At 43.4% G+C, this 27,927-nt stretch overlaps 2 protein-coding genes across 3 annotated transcripts in view; one reads left to right on the top strand and one right to left on the bottom strand.

The window, feature by feature from the left end:
* Window positions 1-15,585, bottom strand: part of LOC134548534 (uncharacterized) — an 81,037-nt gene extending 65,452 nt beyond the window's left edge. Inside the window, exons 1-3 of the mRNA XM_063393436.1 lie at window positions 15,543-15,585; window positions 14,842-15,005; window positions 13,470-14,147 (exon numbers count right to left, since the gene is read on the bottom strand). Of these exons, the coding sequence (XP_063249506.1) occupies window positions 13,470-14,147; window positions 14,842-15,005; window positions 15,543-15,585 (885 nt within the window). The remainder of the gene's footprint in view (window positions 1-13,469; window positions 14,148-14,841; window positions 15,006-15,542) is intronic.
* The window catches only part of KATNAL1 (katanin catalytic subunit A1 like 1), a 39,989-nt gene continuing 25,447 nt past the window's right edge, over window positions 13,386-27,927 (top strand). Inside the window, exons 1-2 of one of the 2 annotated variants that reach the window (XM_063394748.1) lie at window positions 13,386-13,484; window positions 22,319-22,494. In XM_063394748.1, coding sequence (XP_063250818.1) covers window positions 22,333-22,494 — 162 coding nt within the window. In that variant the 5' untranslated portion in view covers window positions 13,386-13,484; window positions 22,319-22,332. Of the gene's footprint in view, window positions 13,485-20,875; window positions 21,435-22,318; window positions 22,495-27,927 lie in introns of those variants that run through there. The other variant, XM_063394746.1, reaches the window with a different exon arrangement.

Below are 27,927 nucleotides of genomic sequence, written 5' to 3'. Positions count from 1 at the left end.
AGAGACACAGTGACAGACACAGCAAAACCCTTCGGGAACGTGGCTGCTGAAGCAACCCTGACTTCATTAGACTTGCTCAAGATGCCCTCTACCCTAGACCTTTCACCTCATTTAATGGTTTCTTGGCCTCAATCCCTTATAATTCTGAAATGAAAAAAAAAATCTCTTTTGACTCCTGTTTTCAAGTCAGGGCTGTTTGATTTGGAACGCTGCATTGAAGTCTGTGTTACTGATTGATTTCAGGTTTATTATATTTTCCCCTTTGAAAAATGCTACAGTAAAAAAAAAAACCCACTTTGTCGTTTTTCATGTAACCCCCCCTCTTTTTTTTTTTTTCAATCTTAGCAAATGCTCAGTCTTTTCCACTTCAATAGTTTGAAATTCTCCCCTGGGAGCCCTAAGCTCTTTAAATATTTTTAGGTTGCCAGATTTCTTATGTTCTCTCTCCAGGAAGCCAATTTTGTTTCTAAGCTCTTGAGAGTAGTCCAGCTTCATCTTTTGCGCACTCACTGCATCACAATAAAATGCTGCCTAATTGCTGCCTCAGCCGAGTCCCAAAGGTGCTGGAGTTTGTCTCTAGGCTACAGTTGTGGACAATAAACTCTTCTCAGACTGGAGCTAAGCCTTTTTATTATTTAAATCTGAGTCATGTAAAATTAGTTTACTAGCAAGTTACCCATGAAGATCTAGTATGGAAAGAAACTCCCACATATTGTTTTCCAACACAATGAGAGAATGATCAGATATAAAGATTTGCAAGTGGCTTGTAATACAAGATGTGTATAGAAACACCAGCATTTAATTTTGCCAAAAAGACAAGAAAATGTTTCTGTGAGCCTAGAAGTTACTCTCAGACCTCATCTGTTTGGTGTTCTTTACCTTCAAATTGAAACTGGTGGTATGAAAAGCTTTCTTTTTTTCCATGACCTGAAATACCTATGAAAGAGGAAAGGCAGCTGAAGGTAACAAATGCCAGATGGGCAAGGGCTTTCTGTTCTGAGTCTAGCACCACAGCAAGAGGATTTAGTGATCATTTTGCTTGAAAATAAACAAGAATATACTGACCAGCCACCCAGGCTGCACCCCTATCAGGCTTGAGAAGACCCCTGTAGCAAGGGACAAATGGACAGTACAGGGAGTGAGAATGAACACATACTCTCTTTCTCATCAGGACCACATTCATCTACCCTCAGTAGCAGAAGACATACATATATTGCATTTTCTCCCGTTGTGCTCAGTTTTGTAGTCTGTATTTTAAAGTGTTTGTATTTCTGTTGTACAATATGGCTTCTGACGAAACTGCATACTCCACAGACAGTATATAAAAAGACTTAATGATCACTGCTTTGAGACTAATGCCTTAAGACAGCAGTTTCTTTGGATGCATTTGGTGCTGTATGCCCAAATCCACAGTCTTAATTAAGCAAATATGAAGCTGAAAGAGATTGCTAGATTTTCTCAAAATGGTTAGACTGTCCTTTAATTAAAAAGGTCAGCCATGATAACAGAGACCTGACATGGTTTTTGTGGTGGTGTCAGCAGCATATTTGCAACCTGGGACACTCATGAACAAGGACAGCATACATCCAGGTCAGGGCAAGCCTGTCCAAAGGGCTCTTCACAGGGCTCCTTTTGTCAGCACAGTGAGCATACAGGCAGATGTGGGGATCTGCAGGGACTGCGAGGAGACTGTTAACCACACATCACACACTGACCCCCTCCTATTGCTGGGGTCTCTCATTCCTTATTTAGACTTGATCACTTTTTAGCAGGGAGGGAAATGCCAGGCATGGTGTGACAGAACCTCCATTACTAACAGTGATGCAGAAGATGAGAAGGATGCACAGGTCTGAAGTTGACTTTGGCAGGCAGCAGCCAGAAAAGCTAGGACGCAATTTCAGCCTTATTCAGATCAGTGGGAACTTTGCCACTGATGTAAGTGGAATGAAGCCTCACTCCGCTCTACATGTCTGTCTGTAATCTGAGAACATGTATTCTGCACATCCTGGAGACTCAGAGAAAACCAGACCCCACAGAGTTCACCTTAGATTCACTGTCTCAAATAAAACTATGTGGATTCTTCGTGCTCCTTTCAGTTATCTGTAAAACAAGTATGATAATGCTTTGAGTGCTAAACAATACAATGTGTGTAGGAAGACAGTATCTTTTATTAGGCCAACTGAAATAGTTGGGGAAAAACAGACAAGCTTTGAGGCTTGTCTGAAATGCTTTGAGATGCTCTGATGAAAGGTGTTTGAGCTGTGCAAGGGATCATTAAATTACATTCTTCCTCTCTCTGGAAGTCATTTAGTGATATTTCAAAGGAAAGATGCTGTACAGAAATAACTGATTTCTATTGCAAGTGCTGTCTGGAGCTAAATATCTTCCTTCCTCTCTCTTTATGAACTAATCTAAAGGAAAATATGTTTTAAATTAGCATGTTAAGAACAATTTTGTGGTATAATGTATAGTTCTGTGAAATGTTCTGTGTGAAGCGTAACTTACAAGATCCTTAAGCATATTTCAGTACACTCAAACAAAATGGCTGGATTCCTGTTGAACAGTTTGTGAAAATTATGAAGGTATCACTGTAAAGAAATTGGAAAGCGTGGAAGGTCAGTGAAAATGGCATGTGACAATGAAAAAGGCAGATATGAGTCAAAAGCTACATTATGCTTGTAAACAGTGGCTAACAAGCCCCCAGACTGTCACTTTTGAGTGTGGACATCATGCCTTGGAAAGCTGTGGGCCAGCTGCTGTCCATAAAAAGTGTCAAACAACCAAACACTTAACCCTCTCCTCTCCCTGATTTACCAGGACGGAGCTGGGGGTGCTCACTCGAAATCAGCCAGGGCTGAGGGACCAAGAGCATTAGGGTGTCACAGCCATGGGTGCAGCAAGGCAGGTCAGTGCTAGCATGGAGTCTGTGCAACACTGAGGTTACTGGGGGGAGGGAAGGGTAGGGGAGGGAAGGTTTAACTCTACACAAATCCTACTAATATCACTTTACAGTGTCAAGACAAATTATGGCAAGAAGAAAGAAACCTGGGGGAGGAGAAATCTTCAAATATGTGAAAAGTACTTGTGAGAAAGGATGAAATAAACCTGTTTATGTCTATTAGAACAAGAAGCAATAGGGATAAATTGCAGTAAAGGATATTTACATTAAACCACTAGACAACAGTCCATGATCAAGGAAAATTAAGCATTGGTATAGACTGACTAGAGAAATGGTGAAACTTTTATCACTGAAACATTAAAAGAAGGCTTAAATAAACACCATCGAAAGTTTCACTCTGGATGATCATTCACTGAAGCAGTGAAGACTTGGAGATTCATCTGAGAAAGGTTACAGTGTGTGACCTGGTCTTCCTGGATGTTCTTTATTTCCCCAGAAAGATGTTGTTGAAGATTTTCTGTTTCTGTGAGATTTTGAGATGCAGTCCTCTGAAAATATTTGTCTAAGAGAAGACAGACCATTTATCTTTTGAAGTCCCTGTTCCTCTCCACTGATCACAGATGCAGTCACAGATGACTGGCTTAGTATGGACACCTACTTATTGAATCTGCAAAGTGAGATGAGACAATTACCATCCTTAATGACAAATTGTGTCCTTTCTAATATATTCCTAAATATAACACTCAAATCTCTATTACTCATTCCAGCTATAATTACTTGTTGTGCACGTATGAGGTGGCACCCATAACACATAATCATAATGTTATTTATTGTGCTGCATTACTAATTTAGCACATTATATTTAGATGCCATATGGCTGATGAAAAATGTAATAAGAGCTTCCTATGCAGTAGATAGAAAGCTCCTAGACAACAATTGATATAATCCATTTCACTTTTGCACTGCATTTCTACTAAGAATATCATTTCTACTAAGAATATCAGCCTGAAGTGTAAGCTGTCTCAGGAAGGAAAATGTTATGTTTAGATCTAAGACCCAGCCACAGCTCTGCCGAGTTGCAGGTAGAGCTACTATCTAGGAATGTAAGTGGTTTTATTTCAGCAGTATATGTGAAAGAAAAAGGTGCCTCTGATCTATGGTATTAACCACTTGTGTTTCCAAAATCTGCATACAATAATGCAGAGGCTCAGCTAATCTATATGAATGTGTGTTTATATTAGACTCAACCCACCACAGCACTAAAAGTGATTACTTAGGAAATGTCACCACTGTGTCCCACAGTGAGGTCACGGGAGGAAGCCTGAGCACCCAGCTGTCCCCTCTGCTGAACTGCAGTTTTCTCCTTGGGGACCTCTTCAGGTACATCCCATGCATTCACTCTCAAGATTCCCCCCAAATGGCAATAAGGCCAAGAACACTATATGTGGCTCTCCCAGACCCATGTTGTCTTCCAACACTATTCCTGCAGGCTCTGCACTGGGCAGAGAAGGACACCACAGGGTACATACATATGAGATCCAGGGTACAGGGCTGTGTGGTGTGGACAGAGCAGTCTGGAGTAGCCCTAAGCATCCTGGGTGTGCATCAGCACGCACCACTGAGCCTTGGGATGGAAAACTGCTTCCTCTCTGGTGTGGATACAGACTTTGCAGACACTTGCAAATAATGGCATAGGTTGTCTGCCCCATCAGCTAGCACTGCACTGAACACTGGTGCTGGAGACTGCTTTCATCAGGTAGAAAGGTCCCAAGGACTGTCTCAAAAGGAGGTGGATTTTTTGGTATCTGAGCAAAATGGAAACCCGAAATAAAAAGATAAAAGGTGACAAGGAGAAGGAGCATAGGATCCCCTTCCCCATGCTAAAAAGTATGTAGAACATTATTCTCCTGTGCATTTGTTCTTTTGTAACCTGTAATTATGGAAACCTCAATCTTATATCTTATGCACATGTATCCTCATCATACATGTATTTCTGCACTGTAAAAGGATGTGAAGACTTAAGGCTCTTGTATTGATTTTGGCTGGGATAAAGTTAATTTTCTTCCCAGTAGCTGGTGTGGGGCTGTGTTTTGGATTTGTGCTGGAAGCAGTAATAACATGGGGATGTTTTGGTTACTGCTGAGCTGGGCTTACCACAGGGTCAAGGCCTTTTCTGCCTCTCACCCCACCCCACCAGTGAGTGGCCTGGGGGTGCACATGGGGCTGGGAGGGGACAGCTGACCCCAGGTGACCAAAGGGATATCCCAGACCGTGTGGAGCCATACTCAGCATATAAAGCTTGAGGAAGAAGGGGAGATGTTCAGAGAGACGATGTTGATCTTCCCCAGTAATCATTAAGCGTGATGGAGCCTGCCTTTCCTGGGAGATGGCTGAACACCTGCCTGGCTCTGGGAAGTTGTGAATGAATTCCTTAATTTTCTTTGCTTGCTTGTGGGGCTTGTGCATTACCTATTAAACTGTCTTTATCTCAGCCCATGGGTTTTCTCATTTTTACTCTTCTGATTCTCCCATCTCACTGGCTGGGGAGTGAGTGAGCAGCTGCATGGGACTGAGCTGCCTACTGGAGTTAAGCCACAAAAGGCTCATTTTGTAACTTCATTACATTTAAAAGCACATCAAATATGAAAATTAAATGTAACACTTCCCCTCTTTTTTTTGTTTTTTCTTTTAAGGTGACATGAAAAATTATTTGAATGAGGAAATGCATATAGGAAGACAACAGCATATATAGGTTTAACTCCAGCTTAGCGTATAGAAGTTTAGCTTCTGCTGTGCTCCCTTGTGGATTTTAGCTTCTTACTTAGTTAAATCTTTAGGAATGTTTTTTTTATTCTTACTTGCCTCTTATTCACCAGAAAGAGTGAGTACTTCAACTAAAAGAAGCAATTAGGTAGGGCAAGCTATAGAAGGTAACAGATAAATATAATTAAACAATCTCTTCACAGGTTATTAAGATGCCTACCTGATGACTACTGAACTTTAAAAAGCAGCAAAAGATGCCATGCAAAACTATTTAAAACTACTAATAATTCTCTCACCTTAGTGGGTTTATGGCGTGCATTCCTAATACATGCTTATTTTAAAAGAATACTGTTTTATAACAGGATGGTTAATTCTGTAACAACATGAAATACCTTAACTGCCAGAGATTGCAAAAGTGTCCTGGTGGTGGACACCAGTAGCATCAAGTCTTTCTCAACTGGAATGAGTTTTTATAATCAGAAAATGAACCTTTAGTGACATGCTAGCAGCTGAGTCTGGGTGGTTTTAGAAGTCAGCACACAGGGCAGCTGAACCTCGCTTGTTGTAGTCAGCAGTGCTCCATGTGCAAGGAGCAGCTGCTCAGCCTGGAGGTGGGATTCAGCTGCTCAGTTGAAGGTATTTCAGATCTGAGCATCTCTTATGGGTCATATAAAGCATCATCTAAAAGGCTGGGTTTGCCATTGATTTTGAAAAGAATTTAAGACAACTAGTTTACAAGCAGATGCCTGCACGGTAAACAATGAAAGGTGCATTGCATCCAGCATGTCTGATGAAACATTAGCAGCCCTTGGCTGATGGGTCAGGAATTTATTAAGCTACTCCAACTTGACTGCAGCTGCTCTATGCTAGTGGCAACACCATGCTTCTAGGCTTATTTATCAAGTTTGGCACACCTTTTCATGGTACATTTGTAAATACTATAAATAATTCTGTTTAAATTATGGCCACTTTTTACACGGATAACAGAGATACATGGCTAGCCTTAGAGTGATGCAAACCATAATAAACTTCCTGACATTTTTGAAACTGTAATGGTATAAAAATGATGTGGTTGAATAGAATGATGCCTAGATACAAGGCTCTGTCTCCTTAACTTACATCTTAAAATTAAACATATCTTTTTCTTGGTAGCACACTTGGCAAAGAGGTCAACAGTGCATTTCTATCTGTCCCCTGCTTAAGCTCATCCCTTCCTCAGACCTGTTTACAACGTCATGCAATTAAGAAAATCAGAGACGACCTAAAGGTTACACCTTCTTTTGCAGGGTTCCTTTCAATTCAGATGATTTCACCAACCTAGCTGGCAGTACCACCACACCCTGTACTAGCCCAAGAGACAGAGTGGTATGTAAAGCACAAGGCAAGAACAAGAGGTGGAGACCAGGTAAGTCAGTTTAGTTGCCACGGAAAATATGCAAAGAATAGCACAGAACGGCATTCAAAGTTGAAGAGCCTCTTCTAGATGCTAATTCAGAGCAGAAGCCTAACTAACAGTCTGAACTGCTCTCTGGAGGAGCCTCTCTCACTCCTTCAACTATGCAAGGCATCTAGGGAGACAAGCCTCCTAATTTAGGCATCTAAGTTAGATATTTAAACGTAGGCAGTGAATATTCCCCCCGAGAATGTGAATGGGATAGTTTATAATAGTTTAAAACATGTTTCACCAAAGCTGCAATGTCAATGTCTGTTCTTTTATGAGATACTGTTCTTTGTGCCACTGATCCTCTACTGACACAACCGTGTTTCTCATTTGTTAGATAAATGAACAACATTAACAGCATGCACATTGTTCAGTGATGGTCCAAATTCTGAAGTTAAAAAAAGATTCCAAATTTTACTCTCAAAATACGAACCAGATTAAGTTGTTCACATGGAAACCACTGCAAATTCCCAGTAGTAATCATTTTAGGGGACCAGAAAGGGAGAAGAGATTCTTCACAATTATCACCAGTGTATATTTAACTTTATTGCTCTCCTCAAACATTTTTTTTAAATTTTTCAATTAGGAACTTTTATCTGTAATTACATCTTTTATACATTTATCTACTCAGAAATTTTTACATATTTAGTCATGGGGGTTTCAGAAGTTATCAACAAACAACAGAAGTTGTGAAGTTGTTCTTGCAATGCAGATGCATGGCTTACCTCCTGCCCTGCAAAATCCTCATACTAAGGCACACACCAGAACACCAATTTTCAGTGTGTCTTTCTCCAGTGTAAACACCCTCATTGCCATTGATCACAGTTCTATTCAAAGGACTATTTGAGACAGTTGTGGAATGAATGCTCTTTTAATGTAGCTATCTTCTCTCCTGGATGAATATGTTTACAGGAGTGGATTGTTGAAACCAATTCATTTTCTAGTGTCTCACACTGCGGCACTGCAACTAACATGCCTAAGAAATCAAACATGCTGGGCAAGCCATTAATATGTATTAGATTGTGCTTTGTTTATTCTAGTGGTTTGGGCATATACACAGTATGTGAAAAAAGCTGCCCAACAGCTCCCTGACTTGAAACTGCCACTGCTAAGTAAAAAAAAAATCTACAGGGGAATGAGAATGATATATACCAGCACAACTTAAAATGGCTATGCCTGAGTTACTGGGCTCAACTGATGTAACTGGTTCAAACTATCAAAGTCTACTATCCTATGGTGTTGTATCCATTTCCATTTAGCCCTCATCCCTTCAAGAAACTTGCCCATGGATCATACATGGTATTGCAACCTGTGCACATAAGCAGGTGCTGTGGGTATTGTTAAGTGGGGAGCTGCCAGTCATTTTACATGGGCACAAGGGCAGCTTGCTGCCAGATGAAATCTAGACTTTCAGATTTCTGAGTTCTGCCTGCCTTGTGCTCAGCACAAGCACCAGTGTATCTCTTCTACTGTGCACCTTAGTACAAAACTAAAAGGAACTCAGTTAGTCCTCCATCCTTCTGCAGTAGAAACTGAGCAGTGAGGCTCAGACTTACTGCAATGGGGCAGACAGTGCAACTCCAGAATGTCACATCTTTGAAAAACAGCTTAAAGTTGACACTTTACCATGAAAAAGTTGTACCACCAAACAAAAGCACATCATGAGAGACTTTCTCATGTCAGCTGTCAACCCCAGCAGACAATAAGGGGAACTTTGCCACTTGATACTGTCTAGTGGTCTGCCACAAAGTTGAGATGGTATGAATAAATTTACTTTAAGGTTTTTACTTAACAGTTGCTGACATCCACCTCCTTGGGTGTGACTCTATTTTCTCTGAGCTTTCTGTCCCAGTTTCTTCTCTCTTTGTTTTGACTGCTGTAAGCTTTTTTCTTATTCCTTCTCCAAAAAGTAATACTCCAAGATACACAAAATGCTTCTGCATGTTAAGTATACACATAATAGAAACACAATATCCTAGTTCCTGTTTATTTTTCTAATTTCTGTCCACAGACTCAAAGCAGAACCCAAAGGTGGGGTTTTTTCCCAGTGTACTGTGGGCTTGTTTCAACTCATCTCAAAGATCTGTCTTCTCTTCCACCTGTACTTTCCATTGAAGTGACACTGGCCTGTTCTCCACCATTTTAATCAACTTACTCAAAACTGCCATGACAGCTTTCCCTCTCTAGGGCTCTAAAAATGCAACACATTGGGTGGGACTCCTGTCACCTACCTGTAGACATCTAGAGTGCAAACACTTACATTTATGCTGAGCAGACAAGTCTGCTATAAGCACTGGAAAAAAATTAAGCACATTCCACCTCGGTTGAAGCAGGAATTGTATCCCCAAAGTCTTAACTCAGAGGCAAAATTCTGCAAGACTGATGTCTACATTGACCACATAAATAAAAACATCCTTATCTATTCCACTCCCACCTTCTGGCTTAATTGAAATCCCATTTGAAAATCAACTGCTTTCCCTTATGCTGTTCTCTATTAAAAATTCACAGCACTTTGAGATGTGCCTTGTGGGATAGATGTTGACTAAATCTTTCTCAGGGTTCAGACTCTGAGGTTCTTTCTTAGTAGAGAAATTGGTGGATGTGTCATACTGGTAAATATCATTCCATAAGTATATCTACACAGAAGAACAATTACCATGTGTAGATGAAAATGAACAGTCTACTGATGCCTTTACTGACTTGTGCACAACTTCCCTTGGAAGGTTAATGTCCGTGAACATATAACATGCACCTTCTTCTCCCTACGGCTTCCCGATTGTTTTTCCCTTTTCATTATTACAACATTTCTCCATACAGCCTGTAAGACCTTTGGTAAAGAGTTATGTTTGCATCTGAGCATTAAAGCTTATTATGAAAGCACAATAATTCCTGTAGTCTAGTTAAATATAATTGCAAGGGGAAGGGAAGACAGAAGCAGAGGGCAGTTCATAATTCATAGCCTTCTCACATGATTTCAACCTTCCCCTTGCAGAACTTTGTGGGTGGGAGGAGGTTACAAATGAAGCTCTCTGCTACTTCGTGCTAAAAGCCTGGGCCAGCCCTCTAGTCAATGGAATTTATGTAATGATAACCAAATCAATTGAGAAACCAGTTTTTTTAATCTGTCTGAAACCCTAAGAGTGCACAGCTTTAAACTTCTCTGACAGTGTCTGCAATTACTCTAGCTGAAGCGACACTTCTGAACAAAATCTAATGTTCATGGCAAAAGAGTTACATTAATTTATATCAGCTTCTGATTGAACTGACTAGAATAAATCAGAGTGAGCGGGCACACAATCAGCTCTGCTGGCAGATTTGCAGATTGCTGGAAAGGGCCATGATAAGTCTCTGGGGTCTGGCTGTGAGTAATGCTCTCCTCCACCAACACAGCTGGATCCTGCCTAACCACACTCACTGACACCCACCATCTTATCCAGAACTGCTAGGTTTATAGCCTCTATCAAAAAAGAAAGAAGTTGTAAGCCATAAGAACATGTTCAGAGTAGAACAAGCTTCAGTGGCTTAAGGTATCACCTCTCCTCCCAGCAATTTCCTACCTCCTCTTTATCTGAAGTTACTGCCTCACAGCAGAGTCGGTGGAATGAGACACACACACTAGTCCCAGCTGCTCCAACACAAGGCCCAGCAAATTAGCCTAAACTGCTCATAAGATGATTTTAACATCATATTTTGCATTAAAATGGCTTAGAAACATAAGTGTTTTCAATCCAGGGACTGCTGTGGAGGCAGGAACCTTCAGTAAGGAGGTCAGGGAAGCAGTATTCTTTGCAGCAGTCCAGCCAGATTTGCTCAAATTTGGCTCAGTAGGAAAGACTGAGAAATTTCACACTTACAGTTATCATTCTTATAGCTTACTAACAGGTTTATGAACTTTTGATTGTCTGACTGGACTAGATGACCTTCTGAGGTCCCTTCCGACACGAATGACCCTATATACCTAGTGTGTGTGGGCAGGAACCTGAAGACACACTTCTTCCTGCTGACACAGTCACAACATACATTGACAAACTGTGGAGACCCATGCTTACCAAACTTCCCCTCAGAGTGGTCAAAATAGGTTGACACTGGTATTGTTCTGGTGTTGGAACAACTGCTTTTCAAATGGGAGGTCAGCTGTAGCATGGGGACCCTCTGCCACTAGCAAGCAGCCCCTCTCGACTCAATTATTACTAGAAAAAGGGATGGGGAAAAAAAATCCCAACCAGACAAAGAGAGATTACGCCCAAATAACCAGCCTTCTCTGGGTCACAATTTCCTAGCTGGGGGATGCAATCCTCAGACAAAGCACTTCATGTGTTGCCTAATGTGGTAAGAGGTACGTAGTCTCGTGGGAAGGGATATTGTGGGAGTGCTAGGACGAGGCTGCTTATCATCTGCTCTCCCCTAGAAACGCTGAACTCTGTCAGGTCTGCACAGCATCTATGCTTTTGCATATGTGAAAAACCAGCAGGAATTGATGTCATGGGCAGACAAGTTTGAAGAAATCTGGAAAAGGGGGAAGCCAGGCTTGCAGCTGTTATGAATTCATCACGATTTTGGCCCCAGTTCCAAAATTTTCACAAAGACATAAGAATCTCCACATGATTTTGAGGGAAGCAAGATCTGTAGATATATGGGCGACACATTCACGCATGCTGTATTGTTTAAGAGGCACACTGAGCTTTTAGTTTCAATCCTTGCTCTTTGACTTGTGTCAGTTAGCATTTCTGAGAACCTTATTGTGATACACAACCTCATGCTGCTGCTTTAAAGTAACTACAACAGAAATTTTCTGGAGAAATCATGTACTGCTATCAGGTGTGATCACAAGATCATCGTCACTGGGACACTCTCAGAGCTGTCACAAGGCAGTTTCAGCCGTAAGGGCTCACTGCAGTGGTGCAGCTGCACACAGAAACACAGCTCAGATCCACTGGGATTTCAACGGGCTGCTCCTGCCTCCACATCTCCTCTGCCTTCCTTGTGCCTGCAGCAGCACTACAGACTCAGCTAATTCAGGAACTTTGTCCAGCTGAACTCAGTTAATTTTTTAGAGGAGCCAAACTGGCTTTCCACCAGATCAGATCCCAGGCTTGCCTTGCCAGATGGCATCATCAGTGTTACTGCGGTGTAAATAACAAACAGGAAGGCATAGCCATGATCAGAGAGGAATGCAGGACTGCCCCTTTTGGTGGCAATACACACACAGGCTGTCTTGCATTAACTGTGAAATTACATCCTTAGAAAGGTTTATAACTGCATGGCTCCCCTGCAGGACACCAGGCTGCTCGTATTAACTGGGAGCCGCACGCTTCAGAAACGCTAGGCAACATTCACCCTCAGGAGATGACACGAACTGGGTGGTGCCACCCTGTGAGGCTGCCTCTGATTGCCAAATACCACTTTGGTCCAGGAACAGGGCAAATTCCTAAATCTGTTCCCTTACGGTACTATAAAAGTGTATTAAACTTCTATAGCAAAGATGGTCCGGTGCCCTTCTGCGTGCCCACGGAGGACGAACATATGCTCTGCATTTCCTAGACACTCCCACAGACGAGGTGGAGGCACACGAGGTTTGCATTCAGAGTGTGAATGAGCTCTGATGTGTATTCAGAGCTCTTCTCGGTGGTTCCAGCTACAAGGACACGACGCAAGGGCAGAAACTGATGCACAGGAAGTTCCAGCTGAACGTGAGGATTTCTTTACTGTGCAATGACCGTGCAACGGAACAGCTTGCCCAGAGAGGTTGTGGAGCCTCCCTCTGTGGAGCTGTTCAAGAAGGGTCTGGACGCAATCCTGTGCCATGTGCTCTGGGATGGCCCTGCTTGAGCAGGGGGTTTGACCCAGATGACCCCTCCCTGTGGTCCCTTCCAGCCTGCCGCATCCTGTGACTGTGCTTTCAGCCTCCCCGAGCCGAGCCTGGCGCAGCACGGCGCAGAGCTCGTTCGGCGCTCAGCAGCCAGCCCGGGCGCCTGGCTCCGGCACTCCCTCCCTCCTGCCCGGCCGGGCCCCGCAACGAGCCGGCCGCTCTCCGCCCGCCTCCGCCCGGGATGCTCAGCGCGGAGCCCTGCCGAACGCGGGCTGGGCGGCGGCGCCCGCGGCCATCGCCGGCGGTGCCGCGGGGTTTTCCTTTCGGAAAATCCCTTTCCCCCGCCGCCAGGACGAGGCGGAGGCGCTCCGGAGGCCGGAGTGGCGGTGCCGTCCCCTCCCCGGGCCCGCCGCCGCCGCCATGGCAACCGCCCGTGGCCGCGCGCGCGCACCCCCTTCCCCGCCCGCCCCCCCGCGCCTCTCCCCCCCCGGCCCCGCTCTGACAGAGCCGCAGCGCTGCGCCCCCTCCCCGCGCCGCTCCCGCCCGCGGACACGCACCCCCGGCTCTCCCAGGTAACGGCAGGGCCCGGGAACGGGGCAGCCCCTCAGGGCGCTGTTGCCCGCGGCGGGCGGCGGCTCAGACCCCGCCACGCTGAGAGAGGCGGCGGGGATGGGGGGGAAACCAGCGGTAGAGGCTGGAGCAGGGCAGGGGCGCCCCCCCCATCTCCCGCGGAGCGTGCCGGGAAGTGTAGTCCGCGCCCCCCCGCCGGGCGCTGGGGCTGCCGGAAGAGGCGGCGGGACGGAACTACAGCCCCCAGCGCTCTCGGCGGAGGGGGGGAGGATATGTGCTGCGGAGGGGACCCCTGTGGGGACGGGAGGCTCCCTCTGAACGAGGGCACCGAGGCGGCTCTTCCCTCGGGAGCAGCGAGGGAGAGAAGCCCCTGTGCCGCTGCCGGCGCGGGAGGGGCTGGAGGGAGGGGCGGTGCGGCAGGACCGGCGCGGCAGGGCCGGCTGGGGGGGTGGGCGCAGGGGCGGGGCGGCTGCAGAGGAGAGGCGTGGGGCAGGGGAGGGAACGGGGCGTGGGGCAGGGGAGGGAACGGGGCGTGGGGCAGGGGAGGGAACGGGGCGTGGGGCAGGGGAGGGAACGGGGCGTGGGGCAGGGGAGGGAACGGGGCGTGGGGGCGGCAGAAACACGGGTGGGTGCCCGGGGTGAGGGGAGGATGGGTTGGGGGCCGTCTGGATGGCAGTGGGGGAGAGAAAGGATACAGGAAAGGGTCACATGGGAATATAGGTGGATGGATGGAAGGGGAGAGATGTGCTGGAGGAGCAGATGAGCGGAGAGAGCTGTGCAGAAGGCAGAGCAGACCGGAGGCTGGGGATGGGTACGAAGGAGGCAATGGTCAGAGGGAGCCCTGGAAAGTTCCCCCAGCCAGTTTTTGTTTATGGTTTCCAGTTTCACATCTCCTACCACGCTTAGGCTCTGTTGAGCTTGTTGCACTAGGTGGTCTGGACACAGTGTTGCTTTTTAAAAATTATTCTGCTACATTTCTATTTTTTCCTCCAAAATTTCTGTCGTGTCGGTATTGGCATTTGTCCCCTTTCTCTCTCCGTTTCCCCTCCCGGCAGTTCTAGTGTTGTTCTTTATCTTGTATTCTCTAACAGCCATGAGGGGGGATAAAATTACAGTTTCTCTACATATCATACTTAAAATACACGTGTTTATGATTGGCATATAAGGGAGTGTCATTTTTTCTTTCTGAAAATCTGTATCTTAAGAGCATCAGTGCATTAGTACTCCCTTGTATATGAATATTAAATGTCTATTCCTACTACAGTTTCACGTTTCACAGAGATGAGTTTCTTTCCAATGAATGCTTCGTTGCAGTTGCAGATTGTTGAGAAGTTTCTTTTTTCTTCCTTTTCACCCCACCCTTATGTCAGCTATATCGTAGACAGGTTTCACCTTCTTGCAGCTCCTGTACTTGCCACACTGCAGAAGTGAACACTGCAGCTGCAGCGTGCTTCCAGGGTGCTTGGCTTTTGGAGATTTGGGCTTTTGAGCAGGTAATGGGGAGAAATAGATCCTGCCCTGACCTAATCCCAAAGAAAAGACAGAAGAGTAAATGGAATACAAGAAAACAATGATAGGCAGTTATCTGGTTTTCTGTGTAATTAATTATTAAAAAAAACCCCTGATTTTTCTGTGGATGAGCTGAGAAATCTGAAGCCTTGATGTCTGTAACACTAACAGCAATATGCATATAAATGTGTATTTAAAAAATATGCTATTCTATCTAAGTAATACAAATCCTTAGTCCTAAAGAACCAGTTCTTTGAAATTCAGAGCGGGCTTCAAAAGGTGGAAAAGTTTTCAGCCCAAAATTCTGACCTTATGAGTCAAGTTTATAAACACCTGTGTGAGTGTATTAAACCTGCAGTTATTCACGGAAAGCTTATCTGGGATGCAGATTGTCTGAGTTGGGAATGGAGCAGCAGCAGCACCAAGTCTCTGTGGCGCTGGCTGTGGTCTGGTGGGGCCCGTGGGCTGCACTGTGGGGGTAGCATGGGTGTGCTGTGTCCAGGGCCAGGTGCAGGAGCAGTTTCACTGCCTTTCTTGGCACAGAGTCTGACCTAAGAAATGCTCTGAACCCAAGCTGGCTCTGCGCAGACCCATCTTGGGAGTCTTTTGGTGGCATGTTTGCTCTACCAGAAGTGCTTACACACATGAAAAGCAGAGAATCAAGTGGCTCCACAAAGGACCAGAAGGATTATTGACTTGGGCTGAGTTCCTCTTTGTTGAGCTCCAGACAGTCCCTGCAGAATCCTTCGGGTATCTGGGCCCTGCATCCTGTCAGAGGAGGGGTTGACTGGTCCACCTCAGGGCTGGTTCCACCCGAACATGGGCCTGGGTTGGATTTGATACTAATGCCAGGAGCCCTGGAGGCTGTGCTGGAGAGGAGAGAGATGTGTGGAGCCAGCCTGGGTCCAGCAGGGCTAAGATGGAAGAGAAGGTGGCAAGCCTGTCACTGCCTGACCCATGTGTGTGTGGAGTTAAATTCCCCAGAGTGCCCCACCACAGCATTTGTTTTAGCTTTCTTGGTTACCCAGCCTCGTTAATGAACACCTCATTACCCCGAATAATGGTGATGTGACCATATGGATGTGTCTGAAACTGGTGTATGACGTGCTTGGAGAAGGATACGGTTCACACGCAGTTTTAGGGATAGCACAGCCGTCTCTGATTCTCCTTTCTACTTCTTCTCAAAACTGTACTTCAAAGGCTCTGCAAATGGCTATTGCATTCTCCAGGATGCTTTCTGTTTGGTTCACCAAACTAATGAAATCTCTAATTGAAATCTCTAAATTAATCTTTAATTAAACACTGACCACCTATTTACTGTTTTCTTATGTTTACTTTTAACTTATGGTGAATATCTTTACTTCGTTTGAAGATTTATTTTCACTTGCACTCAAAGTAACTCTCTGTTTCAAGTTAAAAATGCACACAAAAATTGTTTGAGGCCCACATGCATGCTTCTTTTCCTTCTCACTTCCATGCACATTTCCTCATTAACTCCATGTCTGCTATTGCAAAACAGAGTTTCAATGCAAAGAGGCCAAAAATCAGTTGGCAGAAAGCAGTTGACTGAATTAAAAGATCCCTTGGTGCTGCGTTTCCTGGACCATGGTATGTGTGTGTGTGTTTTATGTGGTGTCTGTACTGCTTTGAAAAATGACATAACCTGCTGCAACCCCAGTGCTGCTGCTGCCATTGTAGCCAGCCTTGTCACTGCTAATGCACACAGCAAAAGAAAAAAAGCCCTTGGCATAGCACATTTCTCATCTTTGATTCATTTACATGTAGTTTAAATTCAAATCTGCTGGAACTGAGCCATGTCCTTACTTATAGATATCTTTTTAACAGGGGCTGCAATCCTGTGAGGTCATGATCGTTAAGTTTTCACACCAGTCCATGGGACCACAGCTGCGTGTTCAAACAAAGCCATGTTAACAGGGAAAGATGGATTTAGCCATGAAACTTGGCAAGCCTTTTGTTTGTTTGTATTTTATCTGGCAATGATCAGTTAAAATGTTGTTTTTGTCATGCAAACGTAATGTCTGCGGCATCAGCAATTGCTTCTGAACAGGGATAGTTAATTATTGGAAATGAAGATCAGTTGTTCTGCACCCAGCACCAAAACAAAAGAGATAATCCGTATACTAGGGCAGGAAAGAATTAATTTCTTCCAATTATTTCATTTTTAATATCTTATTCTTAAAAATCAAATAAAATGTATCAAGCACGTAAAAAAATATAGTCTGTATTTTTGTCAGAAATAAAATTCTGTAGGCTTCTAGTAAGAGTCACATGTCATGCAGGGAAAACCACTTTTTTTGTTTCTCTGACAATGTTCCAGTTAGTCTTGCTGTTTATGCTTTTTCAGGTAAAGCATTGTCATATCATTACATGTCTCTATTTTAACAACTTTTAAGTTTGAAGAGAAGACTGAAAATCAGATCATTGTGCTATTTTAAGTGAAGACATAATTGAGGGAGAGAGAGCTATTTGAAACTGGTCAAAGCTGGCTTACAAAACCAATATGACCTTAACCTAAGAAGGGCAGGTTTCAATTAACTGTAATGAAAAGCTTCCAAGCAGTAAGAGGAATTTGAGGAAAAAAACAGCTTCAGTTTATGACTTAGACTCTGATAATGGAAATGGGTGCACATGGAAAGTGTATAAATTGAAAAATCAAAACCTCTTAATGCTGGAATTCTCTTCCTTGCTTTGCTCTGTGTGGCAATTGACCTGTTCTGGGATTGTGCTGTGGCAGAGAGGCATCCTGGCTCTGCCTTGCAGAAGTGGAAAGTGTACAGTCATACCTCAGTCATAAGCACTGTATTCAGAAGATGGTGCCTAACAGTGTGACTCTGTCTTGTGACATTAGTTGTAACTCTCACATTGCATTTTGGGATGCCCGGCACCATGCATGGCTGATTTACAGAAAATGAGAAACAGGCTGAGTAGCCAATCTTCATCAGTGGATGTCCAGGCCTTTCCAGATGTTCAGCTGTCCAGTCAGCAGTACTGCAGGGCTGCCGTGACATGACAGCATATGTCCCAAACTCAGGGAGCTGTGGAATGTTTTTGTTTTGCCTGGGTAAAATTTTGGTCAGAGAAAGACACATGTCCAGAAAAATCCAGGTACGGCATAGCCCTCTCAGTGAGGAATTGACAGCTGATTTGGAGAAAAGTCTGATTAGTAGATATTAAATAAGGCTTGATGTGACTGTTAAAACAATGAGAATAAAGCAAAATTGTCTAACAGCTCATTTAGTTAGAGTCCTCCATCCTGAGCAGGAGTCGAGGGCTTGTGGAGAAAATGGGATGCAGTGGTGTCACTGGTTGTGTCAAAACACCAGCATGAAAGAGACGTGTAGAGATAGCAGATGCCTTCCATTTTGGCACTTGCAGTGTGAATGTTTGGGATCAAGCAAGAAGAAAAGCCCTGCTGCAGCCCCCCTCTACAGGGAGGGCGTTTGCTGCCTCTGGTAACGCTGTGGTGAGAGAACGCTGAGAGATGCTTTGGAGGGGGCCAGCCCTGTATCCATTCCCGCTGGTGTTGCACACAAGTTTGGAATAGTGTGCTAAGCAAGCTGTCCCCCTTCGCTTGTCGTTCACACAGTTACTGTATCTGCCCATGGATACGTTTGGTGTGTTTAATGCGTTAATGTTAATGTAGAGACTGTCTTTTGGATCTTGCTCACTTGTGCACTGCTTTAGTTCTGGGAGAAAAATTCTTTTCTGATAAGGATCAGCTCAGCTTATGCTCCAAAGAATAGAGATTAATATCCCCTGTGACCTTTTAGCCTGGCTGCTGCAGGGTTTTTAACAAGTGGGTTTAAGACCCCATGTGTGGCAGCTATACCAGCATGAATGTCTGTAATGTCTCTTCTTGTCAATGATCCATGAACTAAGGAATCTCCAAGGATATCTTGACGTGCAGTGGAGCTGTTACGGTCTAGTGCAGGAGAGAACCACACAATGATAGAATGAAAAGCTGCTGTCACAAGTAGTGTGTAAGTTGTTCTAAATGTACTTGACAACAGTTGTCCCTGGCTGTGTATTTACTTAAAAGATGTGGCTGTGGTATGGTAGGAAAATTAAATACCTAAACAAAGTTCCAGATAACAAACAACAAAATGCGCTATTTATGATTTATGTATTTCTGGTTCCTTGGGCATCTCTGATGTTGTATGAACTTATAATACAATGTACAACAGATAAGAAAGAGTGAGTATGTAACACGAAAAGGTCCTCACTTATGTAGTTCTAGTTCTTCCTCCCTCCCCATCCCTGACGTTGAAGAATGGGATGTCCAGAGAACAACACAGGAAATAATTCCATTCTAAAAATAATTTTTCCTTGATTTTGGACTTATTTGTTTTGATTTGCTTTGGTTATTCTGAAGTAACATTGCCTTCACTGGTGTGCATAGGAAGCTTGTAGTTTGTTTAAACCATTTTTAGCATTAGTTTTAAATAGCAGTAGTCTCAGAGAAATTCCTGGGATTCCAGGAAAGCACTGAGTTAGGACTGAGACCTTCAGCTGCTGTTTCAAATATGGCTCAGGTAAATGGGACATTATATTCACCTTTTCAAGCTATATGACCTGCCTTGGTGTCTAGGGTAAGGGATGAGTAAAAACTGAAGTGCCTGAATCCACTAGAAAGATCCAGGGGCTTTTGTCAGCCTAGCTCTGGAGGTATTGACCGCTCAGTAGTACCATAGGTACATACACCAGCCTCCCTCCATGCTCCAAGTTTCAGTGCCTGCCAAAGTTTTAAAAACTCTCCAGTGTGACACATCAAGCTCATGCTTAAGCTTTGGCATCACCCGCATGAGGCTAGAAGCTCCCAAACTCTGGGTAGCTGGAAGAAATGGGAGAGTCTTGTTTGGTTTGCTCCTGCAATTTTAAAACCATGTGAATTTTTCTGCATCCTGCTTCTCAGCTTCCTTGTCTAATCACAGTCCTGAAGTGGGCACATGTTTGTGTGGCTCCTATGGCTTGCCTCCTCCCTGTGGATTGACCCAGCTTCCATCACAGACAGAGATGAGGAGATTGGCTCCTCTGGTGAGCAGGAGATTCTTCTGGAATTAAGGGGAGTTGGATGTGAGTATTGGCCCACTTAAGGCAAAAGGGAGTTAAATATCCCCAGAGGGTGAGAACTAGCTGTAATAAGGAGGCATGAGAGGTCGTAAAGCAAGTATGTGTTCTGTTTAGTGGATTTCTAGGAATTGAATTCAGCAGTTCCTTAAAAATGTTTTATTTACTGGCTCTCTTTCGCTACATATGGGGGAAACCTCCAGAAATTTGAGGAATGTTTTTTTTAATGGCGACAGGCTGGTTGTGAAGCAGATCCTGACTTGGACGTGTTTGAAGACAGGTCGATGGATTCTGCCCCAGATGGTGTTCTGTTCATTTATAAGTTGACTCATGAGATCTGAATGGGTTATAACCAATCTTCAGTTCTTAGCATTTTGTCTCTTTCCAGTGCAATGTGAGTGACATCACTTTTTTACCTACTATGATTTTCTGTGTTTAAAAAATAGTCTTAGTTGCCACCAATCTAGATCTCAGTAACGATGTATCCTGCCTATGTCAGGAAACAAAATTAGAGTCCTCACCCTTTCCACCTTAGATTTTCTCCTGCCCAGTGGTTTACAACAGCCAGCAGGAATGCTGTGCAAGCTGCATGAGTGTGTCCTGCTGTACTCAGTGGAGTGTCAGCTGCAAGGTGGCACCATGTTCCTGCTATCAAAGTCATCAGCCACATGCAAGCTGTGTGACCTGTGGGTTTAAGTGAGGATGGCAGGTTTCCATGGCTTTGTTGCAGGGAGCAGGAGTGATGAGGTGGTGGAGCAGACCTGGTGTGCAGCTGTAGGCAGCAGTTAGGACCATCAGGGTGGCAGTGCAGCCACTCCCATTGGGAGGTGCAGCGTGTGTGTTTGCTCAGGGCAGAGGGAATGTCATGTGGATGTCTGTTTAAATTGTCAGGGGTTTGGATTTTGCTAACCATGAGGGAATACAGAAGCATAAGTCACATCCTCCTCAGTGCCATCTTGCTGTTGTCTGTTTATAAAACCTACTAACATTTTTATAACCCATTAGGATGTAAAAGGTTGCTTCTCCCTGTTCAGGCTTCTGTCTGCTAGCACCTGCTCCTTCTGTGTGCATTCCTGTAGCACAGGCTGTTTTCAGCTGTGTAGCCTGAACTGTGTTTGTATCACTCCCTCCTGGTTTCTTCTTCACCTCCTTGGTCTTGCCAAATCCTTGATGCAACTAGTGGACCACCCTCCAGACCTCCTCCCTCCTACTCAATGCAACACTGCATTGCATAGCTATGAATCACAATTTTTTATTTTTCATTTCCAGAGGGTTATATCTGGGTGAACGTCAGGGACCCCACACATACTGAGTCAGATTACAAGGCAAAGGACCTGATGCTTTTTTTTTCTGTGGTGAGGACCTAAACTTTGGGTCACGTGAGATTCAGATAAAAGGGCAGGCACTGCTTCAATCTAGAATATTAAATACAAACCTAGGTGTACAAGATAGTTTAATTCTGAGTGTCTGAGTTATTGCTTTCTTGAATGGTTACTGGGAAAAGCTGAGCTATGGGTTTGCCTTAAAGTCATGCTGCAGTTTGAGCACTAGGGGAAGGCTGAACTTTGGGAATCACTGTTCTAAGAAATGTTAAATTTGGATTGCTAACTCTGCCATAAATCCCAAAGTGACATGTTAAATTTAATGAAAAAATTCAAGTCAGCATGTGGATGTTGGAGTACTTTGGAAGAATATTTAAACAGAATGAGGCTCTCAACTTCGTCTATAGTAGAGCAGTCATTCAACCATATCATAATCTCATTAGGGTGAGGGCTCTTGAAAATGTGAAGTGCAGACATCCCTGATGCTGGTTGGCACATTTAGGCATGTATGTAATACAACAGTATAAAAAGCAATTTAATGCCTCGTGTGATTTGTGATTCATGGCTGATGGCTGCTAATACATTGTGGTGATCTACAAATTAAAGTTTAGTTTGTTAGGTTCAGTGTGGACAGGGCATTTAATTTTCTTGCATAAATTTATCAGGATTGGGGCCAAAGGCAGCAAAGAAGCTGTGTTTTTTATCACTATAAAAGAGTTACGATTCATGATCTGAAACCTTAGGCTAGTAAAGAGATACTCCAGACATAAATGGTTATAGAAGAGCAGGACTAGATGTGCACAGTGTTGGAAAGACACAATTTGGCTATGACAGAAATAACGAAACTAAAGCGTCACTGTCTGAATTATTCTAAAGCATGTAAAATTTATTTTTCTGGTAATTATGTTCTCTTTTAGATTTCTGAGTGAAGATGAATTTAGCAGAGATTTGTGATAATGCCAAAAAAGGAAGAGAATATGCACTCCTTGGGAATTATGACTCTTCTATGGTATATTACCAGGGTGTCATCCAGCAAATCCAGAGACATTGCCAGTCGATCAGAGATCCAGCAATTAAGGGCAAATGGCAACAGGTAGGGTGAAATAGCATTGTCCGTATTCTATTACTTGATATTTGAAAAGCACACTGTACCTTCCAAACCTTATAAGATGTAGAGGACTTGCATTTCAGTGATGTTGGTAATATTTGTTGTACAATATTTTGTTGATATTCATGGGAAAATAATTTTTGTGGTGTGTTCAAAAGGAATTCTGTTGTTCTAGTTGAATCAATTCTTTTGTTGTTTTCGCTTAGGATGTCTGTCTAATTCCTGATCTGTTTGTGTGTGCATACTGTTTGTGATTGCATACTTTTGAAAAACTGAGGACTTCCTTTTCCCCTTGTATCTTTTGGCCATCTAATGTCCAGTAAACTAAACTCTGAGTGGGTGGGTTAGCATCACTGGAATGGTTGTCTCAGTAGTAGATAACTATAAGAATATAATGTACAAATTTGGATCAGGTTTCTAAAAATGCAAGTCATACTCTCAGCCTGAGTCTTGCACACATCCATTTCTCTGCTGAACAGAGCACTGTTAAAGCCATGGAAGCAATCTGTAGATGAAAGGTAAGAATCCTCAATGACATCTATTTATTACTTTCAGTATTTAAGTCTTGCATTTTTTGGTCCCATTTTTCATGGTACAAAATGTGTTCCATAATCATAAAAAAGGAAGAAAACCATATAAAGATGTTTTCTAGAATAAAGAATTAATGTTTCATGAATACTATGTTTTGAAAGAATAACGTAGTTCCTATAAAAGCTACAATTCTGCAATAGGGAGCTAAAGAGATTATTTCAGTGAGAGTTTTTCTAAATATATGTTTAAATGATATCATTTAAAAACAGAAACAAATTTTCCTTTTTATTGCAGCAGATTATTTGTTTATGGATTTGTGTTTGAAACTAACATAGAGTATTTTGTGTACTGATAAGTACAACAGTGTTAAAAATCACTTTGTAGTAACAGTACTATTCATAGATGTTTAGCATAGAACCGTAGAAGTCTGTTTAGAAGAGCTTGTCTGCAAAGCATGTGCATGTGCATCCAGCAGAGATAGTTTTCCTGGTAATAAGCTGGATGTTGTATAGGAGATATTCACATTCAAGTACTTGTAGTCAAGCTTTTTCCCACCCCAGGACATGCTGATACAATGTGTTTATGCCCGGTATATGTCCTTAGTGCTTGCCAAACTTGTAGCTGATATGAAAGGGAGCATGAGGATTTCCTCATTCTGCAGCTGAACCACTGCGTTGTCTTCACATCTAGTATTTAGTGTTTCCTCTGATGACACTGATTCTTCCAATAAACTTTCAACACCTCTTGTGTTGTGAAGGTCACTCAAGTCTCGTGTTATTGTGTGTTGTTTGAACTGCTTCAGAGAAGCCTGTGCACCATGGAGTGTGTGCTGCACATTGGAGACACACCTCAAGTACAAGAGGACCATTAACACAATTTCCAGGATTTATTCCCTGGGGAAGGCAGCTGGTTGTCTAGCAGAGGGTCTGAAGTTGGCATCTTCTCAGAAATTATCCCCTTTAGACAAAAGAAAAATGGCCTCTGACCATTTCACATAAATGCTTTAGAGATCTGTCCTAAATAAGACCTGCAGCAGGTGGGGTAGCATCTGTCACGCTGTGCACAGTTGTTAATTCCGAAACTTCCCAACACAGTAGTGGCAGATGAGCTTTGTCAGAATAGTACTTTGCTGCTACTGTTGCTAAGCTGAGACAAACAGCAAAAAGTAAGAAGTGCAACTGAAAAAAAATGGGGGGCTTCATCCCTAGGTTATTTGCCTTCTCATTAGTTTATGGGAACAAAATGACACAGCCGAGAGCAAACGATGCAGCCCTGGAACTACTAGCTTTTCTAGGACCTGTAGAGATAGACCTGCTTTCTTTACCCACTCTTTATAAATAATTGTTGTGCTTTCTCACTCCTCGAGACAGACTAAGAGGGAGTCTGATGATGTGGATGTTAGCACTACTTTCCAGCTCCAACAGCAGCTACATCCAAAATGTCAGTCACAGTCAAGGAGCTGTCTTGACTGACAACCTGTTCTGAAAAAATTTTAACTGAGAAGTTGATCACAAGTAACATTCATTCACAGTATTAAAGCAATATCTAGATATCAATTTTAGATCTTTTTCATTAAAGAGTTGTGCCATAGACATTATGTACGTTTAGCAAATTTCAGGTCCAACCCACTTGGTACCAGTAATGTGCAGAAGCAAAAGATTCCCATACCAGTGTGGTTCTTGAAAGTGGCTTGAGAAGCAAAGCAACCCTTAGGTCATAGTTAAGGGGGTTAATGCAGTTGATTTTTACCTGGAATTCTGTCTCCTCAAGCATTTGGAACTAGCCTGTTATTCAGGTTCTTCAGCTTCTCCATCATCTGAAGAATCTGGAGAGGATAATACCACTGATGCCTTTTGGAGGTGGAGTTTAGCAATCACTAACACTGTGTGGGTGGAGCTTTTACTCTTGAATGTCCATGTAGGTAAGTGCTCAAATGAGAAGATTGGTACTTAAACCGGTTCTTCTCTGGGATGTACTGTCTGCATGCACGTTCACAGTCTTGAACCTTCTGAAGGATTCCTGGGATGCTGAGTGTCAGTAAGAAGCATCCCCTTCCTTTCTGTATGTTTGTGTGCAGCTCACTAAGAGGGGTTTTGTCTTACTGGTACTTCTGAGGCTGTGAACTAAGTTTTGTGTGTTTGTGGACATGTTTCCATGTAAAACAAAAATATTCATTTGAGGAACATCTCAAAGAATGGTTCCAGTTGTGGCTGTGCAGCTGACAAACTTATATCTATTACATGCCCCATTGTTCTTCCTGTTTGGTCTCTTCTCAACAGTGGGTGCTCCATGATCCTCATGCCTGGTGGATCTGTTTTGTTGCCTTGTGTGCAACAGAGGATTTTCCCAGTAGTTTATTGAGCCATGTCAAAGCCCAGGTGAACCAGAAGTAGCTGGGATTTTGGGTCAGATTCCCAAATGCTTTTGATCTATCTCTTGCCACGTAGGTGTCATTGTTTTCAAATTTCTACAGGTTGGTCTGGACAGAATGATGTTCTGTGCAAGGTTTTGTTGGGCTGTATTTCATGTCACACAGAGAGACAGCTTCAGCTTTGCAAGTGGACATCTTGATTACAAGGGTTTTCTCTTGCTTGGAGCTGATGGTTAGGATGAGGAGGAATATGAACATGTTAACATCTTCTTCCCTGGGAACGACTGACTGGCTCAGTTACAGTTGATGCAATACTGCTCCTGGGAAGTCAAAATCAGTGCTAACCTGGGAGAAGGACTTTGTTACTAGTGTGGCACACCCTGCAGAACTTAAACAGGGCAAAAGATGCATGCTGAGGATGCACCAAAGCAGAGACATGACAGCAGAAGAATTCCTCTGACTTCATGGAAAGTTCACAGCCATTGATCATCTCTTGACTGGTTTCTCTTGGAGTTATTAGGGTGACCTGGTCTCGAGACCCATCCTTGTTCTGCATCCAGGGAGTTCACAGCTTGCACTTGGGTTGGCTGAGTGTAGCTCAATTTGCATCTTCACTCCTAGGCCTCCTGAGCTCATTTAAAAAAGAACAAGTTACTTTGTTGTGCTTTGAGGTTTGGCTGACAGGTAAGCATATTAATTCATGTAAATGCAAGCTGGGACTGTAAAGATTCAAACTCAGAAAAACCTCATCCTTACCAAAACTAAAAGGTAGGTTTAGTCTCATGACTACTGCTGTGAACTTTACTTTTGTTAACCTTCTCCCTGTTTATTCTGAGAGAGTTTCTTGGCTGTTGCAGTGTTTTTACTAGACATCTGGCTTGTAGGAACGAGCTGCTTCAGTGACAGTTCAGCAGTTGCAGAATGACAGCAGAGCGTGCCCCCGGGAGATAGTACTGGCTTACGACAAGGCCAGCGGCTGTCAAGCAAAACCTGCTGCGTGTTAGAACCATGTGCCCCGTGTTGCACAAGAGCTGAGAGCACAGGGGCCTCTGCTGGAGCTCAGGCAGGAGTTCAATGATTCCCTCAGTGCTTGGAGCAGCCAGCAAGGCACCCTGACTGACTATGGTCACTGGTACAGGTGATGAGGTGCACTGTATTCCTGCTTAAAGAGTAAAGGGTGAATTCTTCTTTTTATTATTTCAAACACATTCCAGTTGATCTACGCTTTTGTTGTTTTGTGCTTCATGCCTGTTTCATTAACATTTAGTAGGTTATATTGTGATTAATTAAGAAACACTCTGAATAGATGTCATTAGGAGCTATATTACAGATGTCATTATAGGAGCTATACCTTCACTCCATGGGATCAGACAGGGTTGCAGGATATCTATTTTGTATATGGTTTAGGGACTTTTAATTTTCACTTTTTAAAAGATGAGCTGGTTGAATAACTAACACTAATTGCAGGTAGTAATTTCAGGTTTGGAAAACACTTAGAGATAAACTTGATCAGTTTTTCTTCAGAAAAAAAAATCCCACACATTATTTGTATTTACCAAGGTACAAATACCCACACTTACTGCAATGGGTATAGAAGTACAGGTTCTAGCATGGCAAATAAAAACTGGTGATGGAAAAGGTATAACAGTTGCCAGATTAGGAAATACAGAGGCACTGCCTGAAATGGGTTTTGTAACTACCACTAAGAATGAGTAAACTCACTCAGTTCTTGTTTACTGTGTTTTATACCCATAGGATAGGATGTGTTTTCTGCTTGGTTACTGGAAATTCTTGGGATTGGCATATCCAAACAAAGCTGTGGGGCCATCCCATGGGCTGAAAGGCTTTTTGTTGTGCCTTCCAACATCACCCAGTGCCCATGATGCTGCTTCTGTGGAGAAGGTGATGTAGCTGGTAGGGGTGGCTACTGTAATAGAGCTTGGCTGTGGTGACCAGGCAGCTTCACATGGTAGCTGAATCCAGCTAACATCCTGCCATGCCTAGAGAGGCCAAGCTCTTCCCTACATTGTCTTCCCTCCATCCGCTCCATCTTCTCTTCCTCCTCTGCCCCCTGTCTTTTCTTTTTTCTTGGGATTTACCTGATCACAGGATGGTGTGCATCTGCAGAACCCAGCAGAAGTGTCCTTTATTTCCTTTTTACCCTCCTAGGCCAAATTTTTTTGCCATTTTACCAACCTGTCTTACTGTATTGAGATGCCAGAATTGAATCCAGAAGAGCAGGGGCAGAGTGTGGTTGGGGAGAAGAAACAAAGGGAGTTTTCCTGTTTGGCAGTGGTGAACTGCTAACTTGGCACACTATCTCTTGAAACTGCTTAAACATAAATAACTTAAAAACTTTCTTCAGGCTCTCTAAAACCTGAGCTGGAGCCTCCTGAGGTTTCTGGCACATAAGGGTGTGTATGATGGGGGACAAAAAGACTGGGTGAGTCTAAACTAGTGATTTTTCCATTTGCAGCCATTAGTTGCTTCAGAGTTGCAGTGATCACTGAAAGACA

This window comes from Prinia subflava, chromosome 3 (genome assembly GCF_021018805.1).
Source record: "Prinia subflava isolate CZ2003 ecotype Zambia chromosome 3, Cam_Psub_1.2, whole genome shotgun sequence".
NCBI classification, from domain to species: domain Eukaryota; kingdom Metazoa; phylum Chordata; class Aves; order Passeriformes; family Cisticolidae; genus Prinia; species Prinia subflava.
The sequence above is the reverse complement of the archived record's forward strand: the minus strand, read 5'-3'. Positions and strand labels throughout refer to the sequence as shown.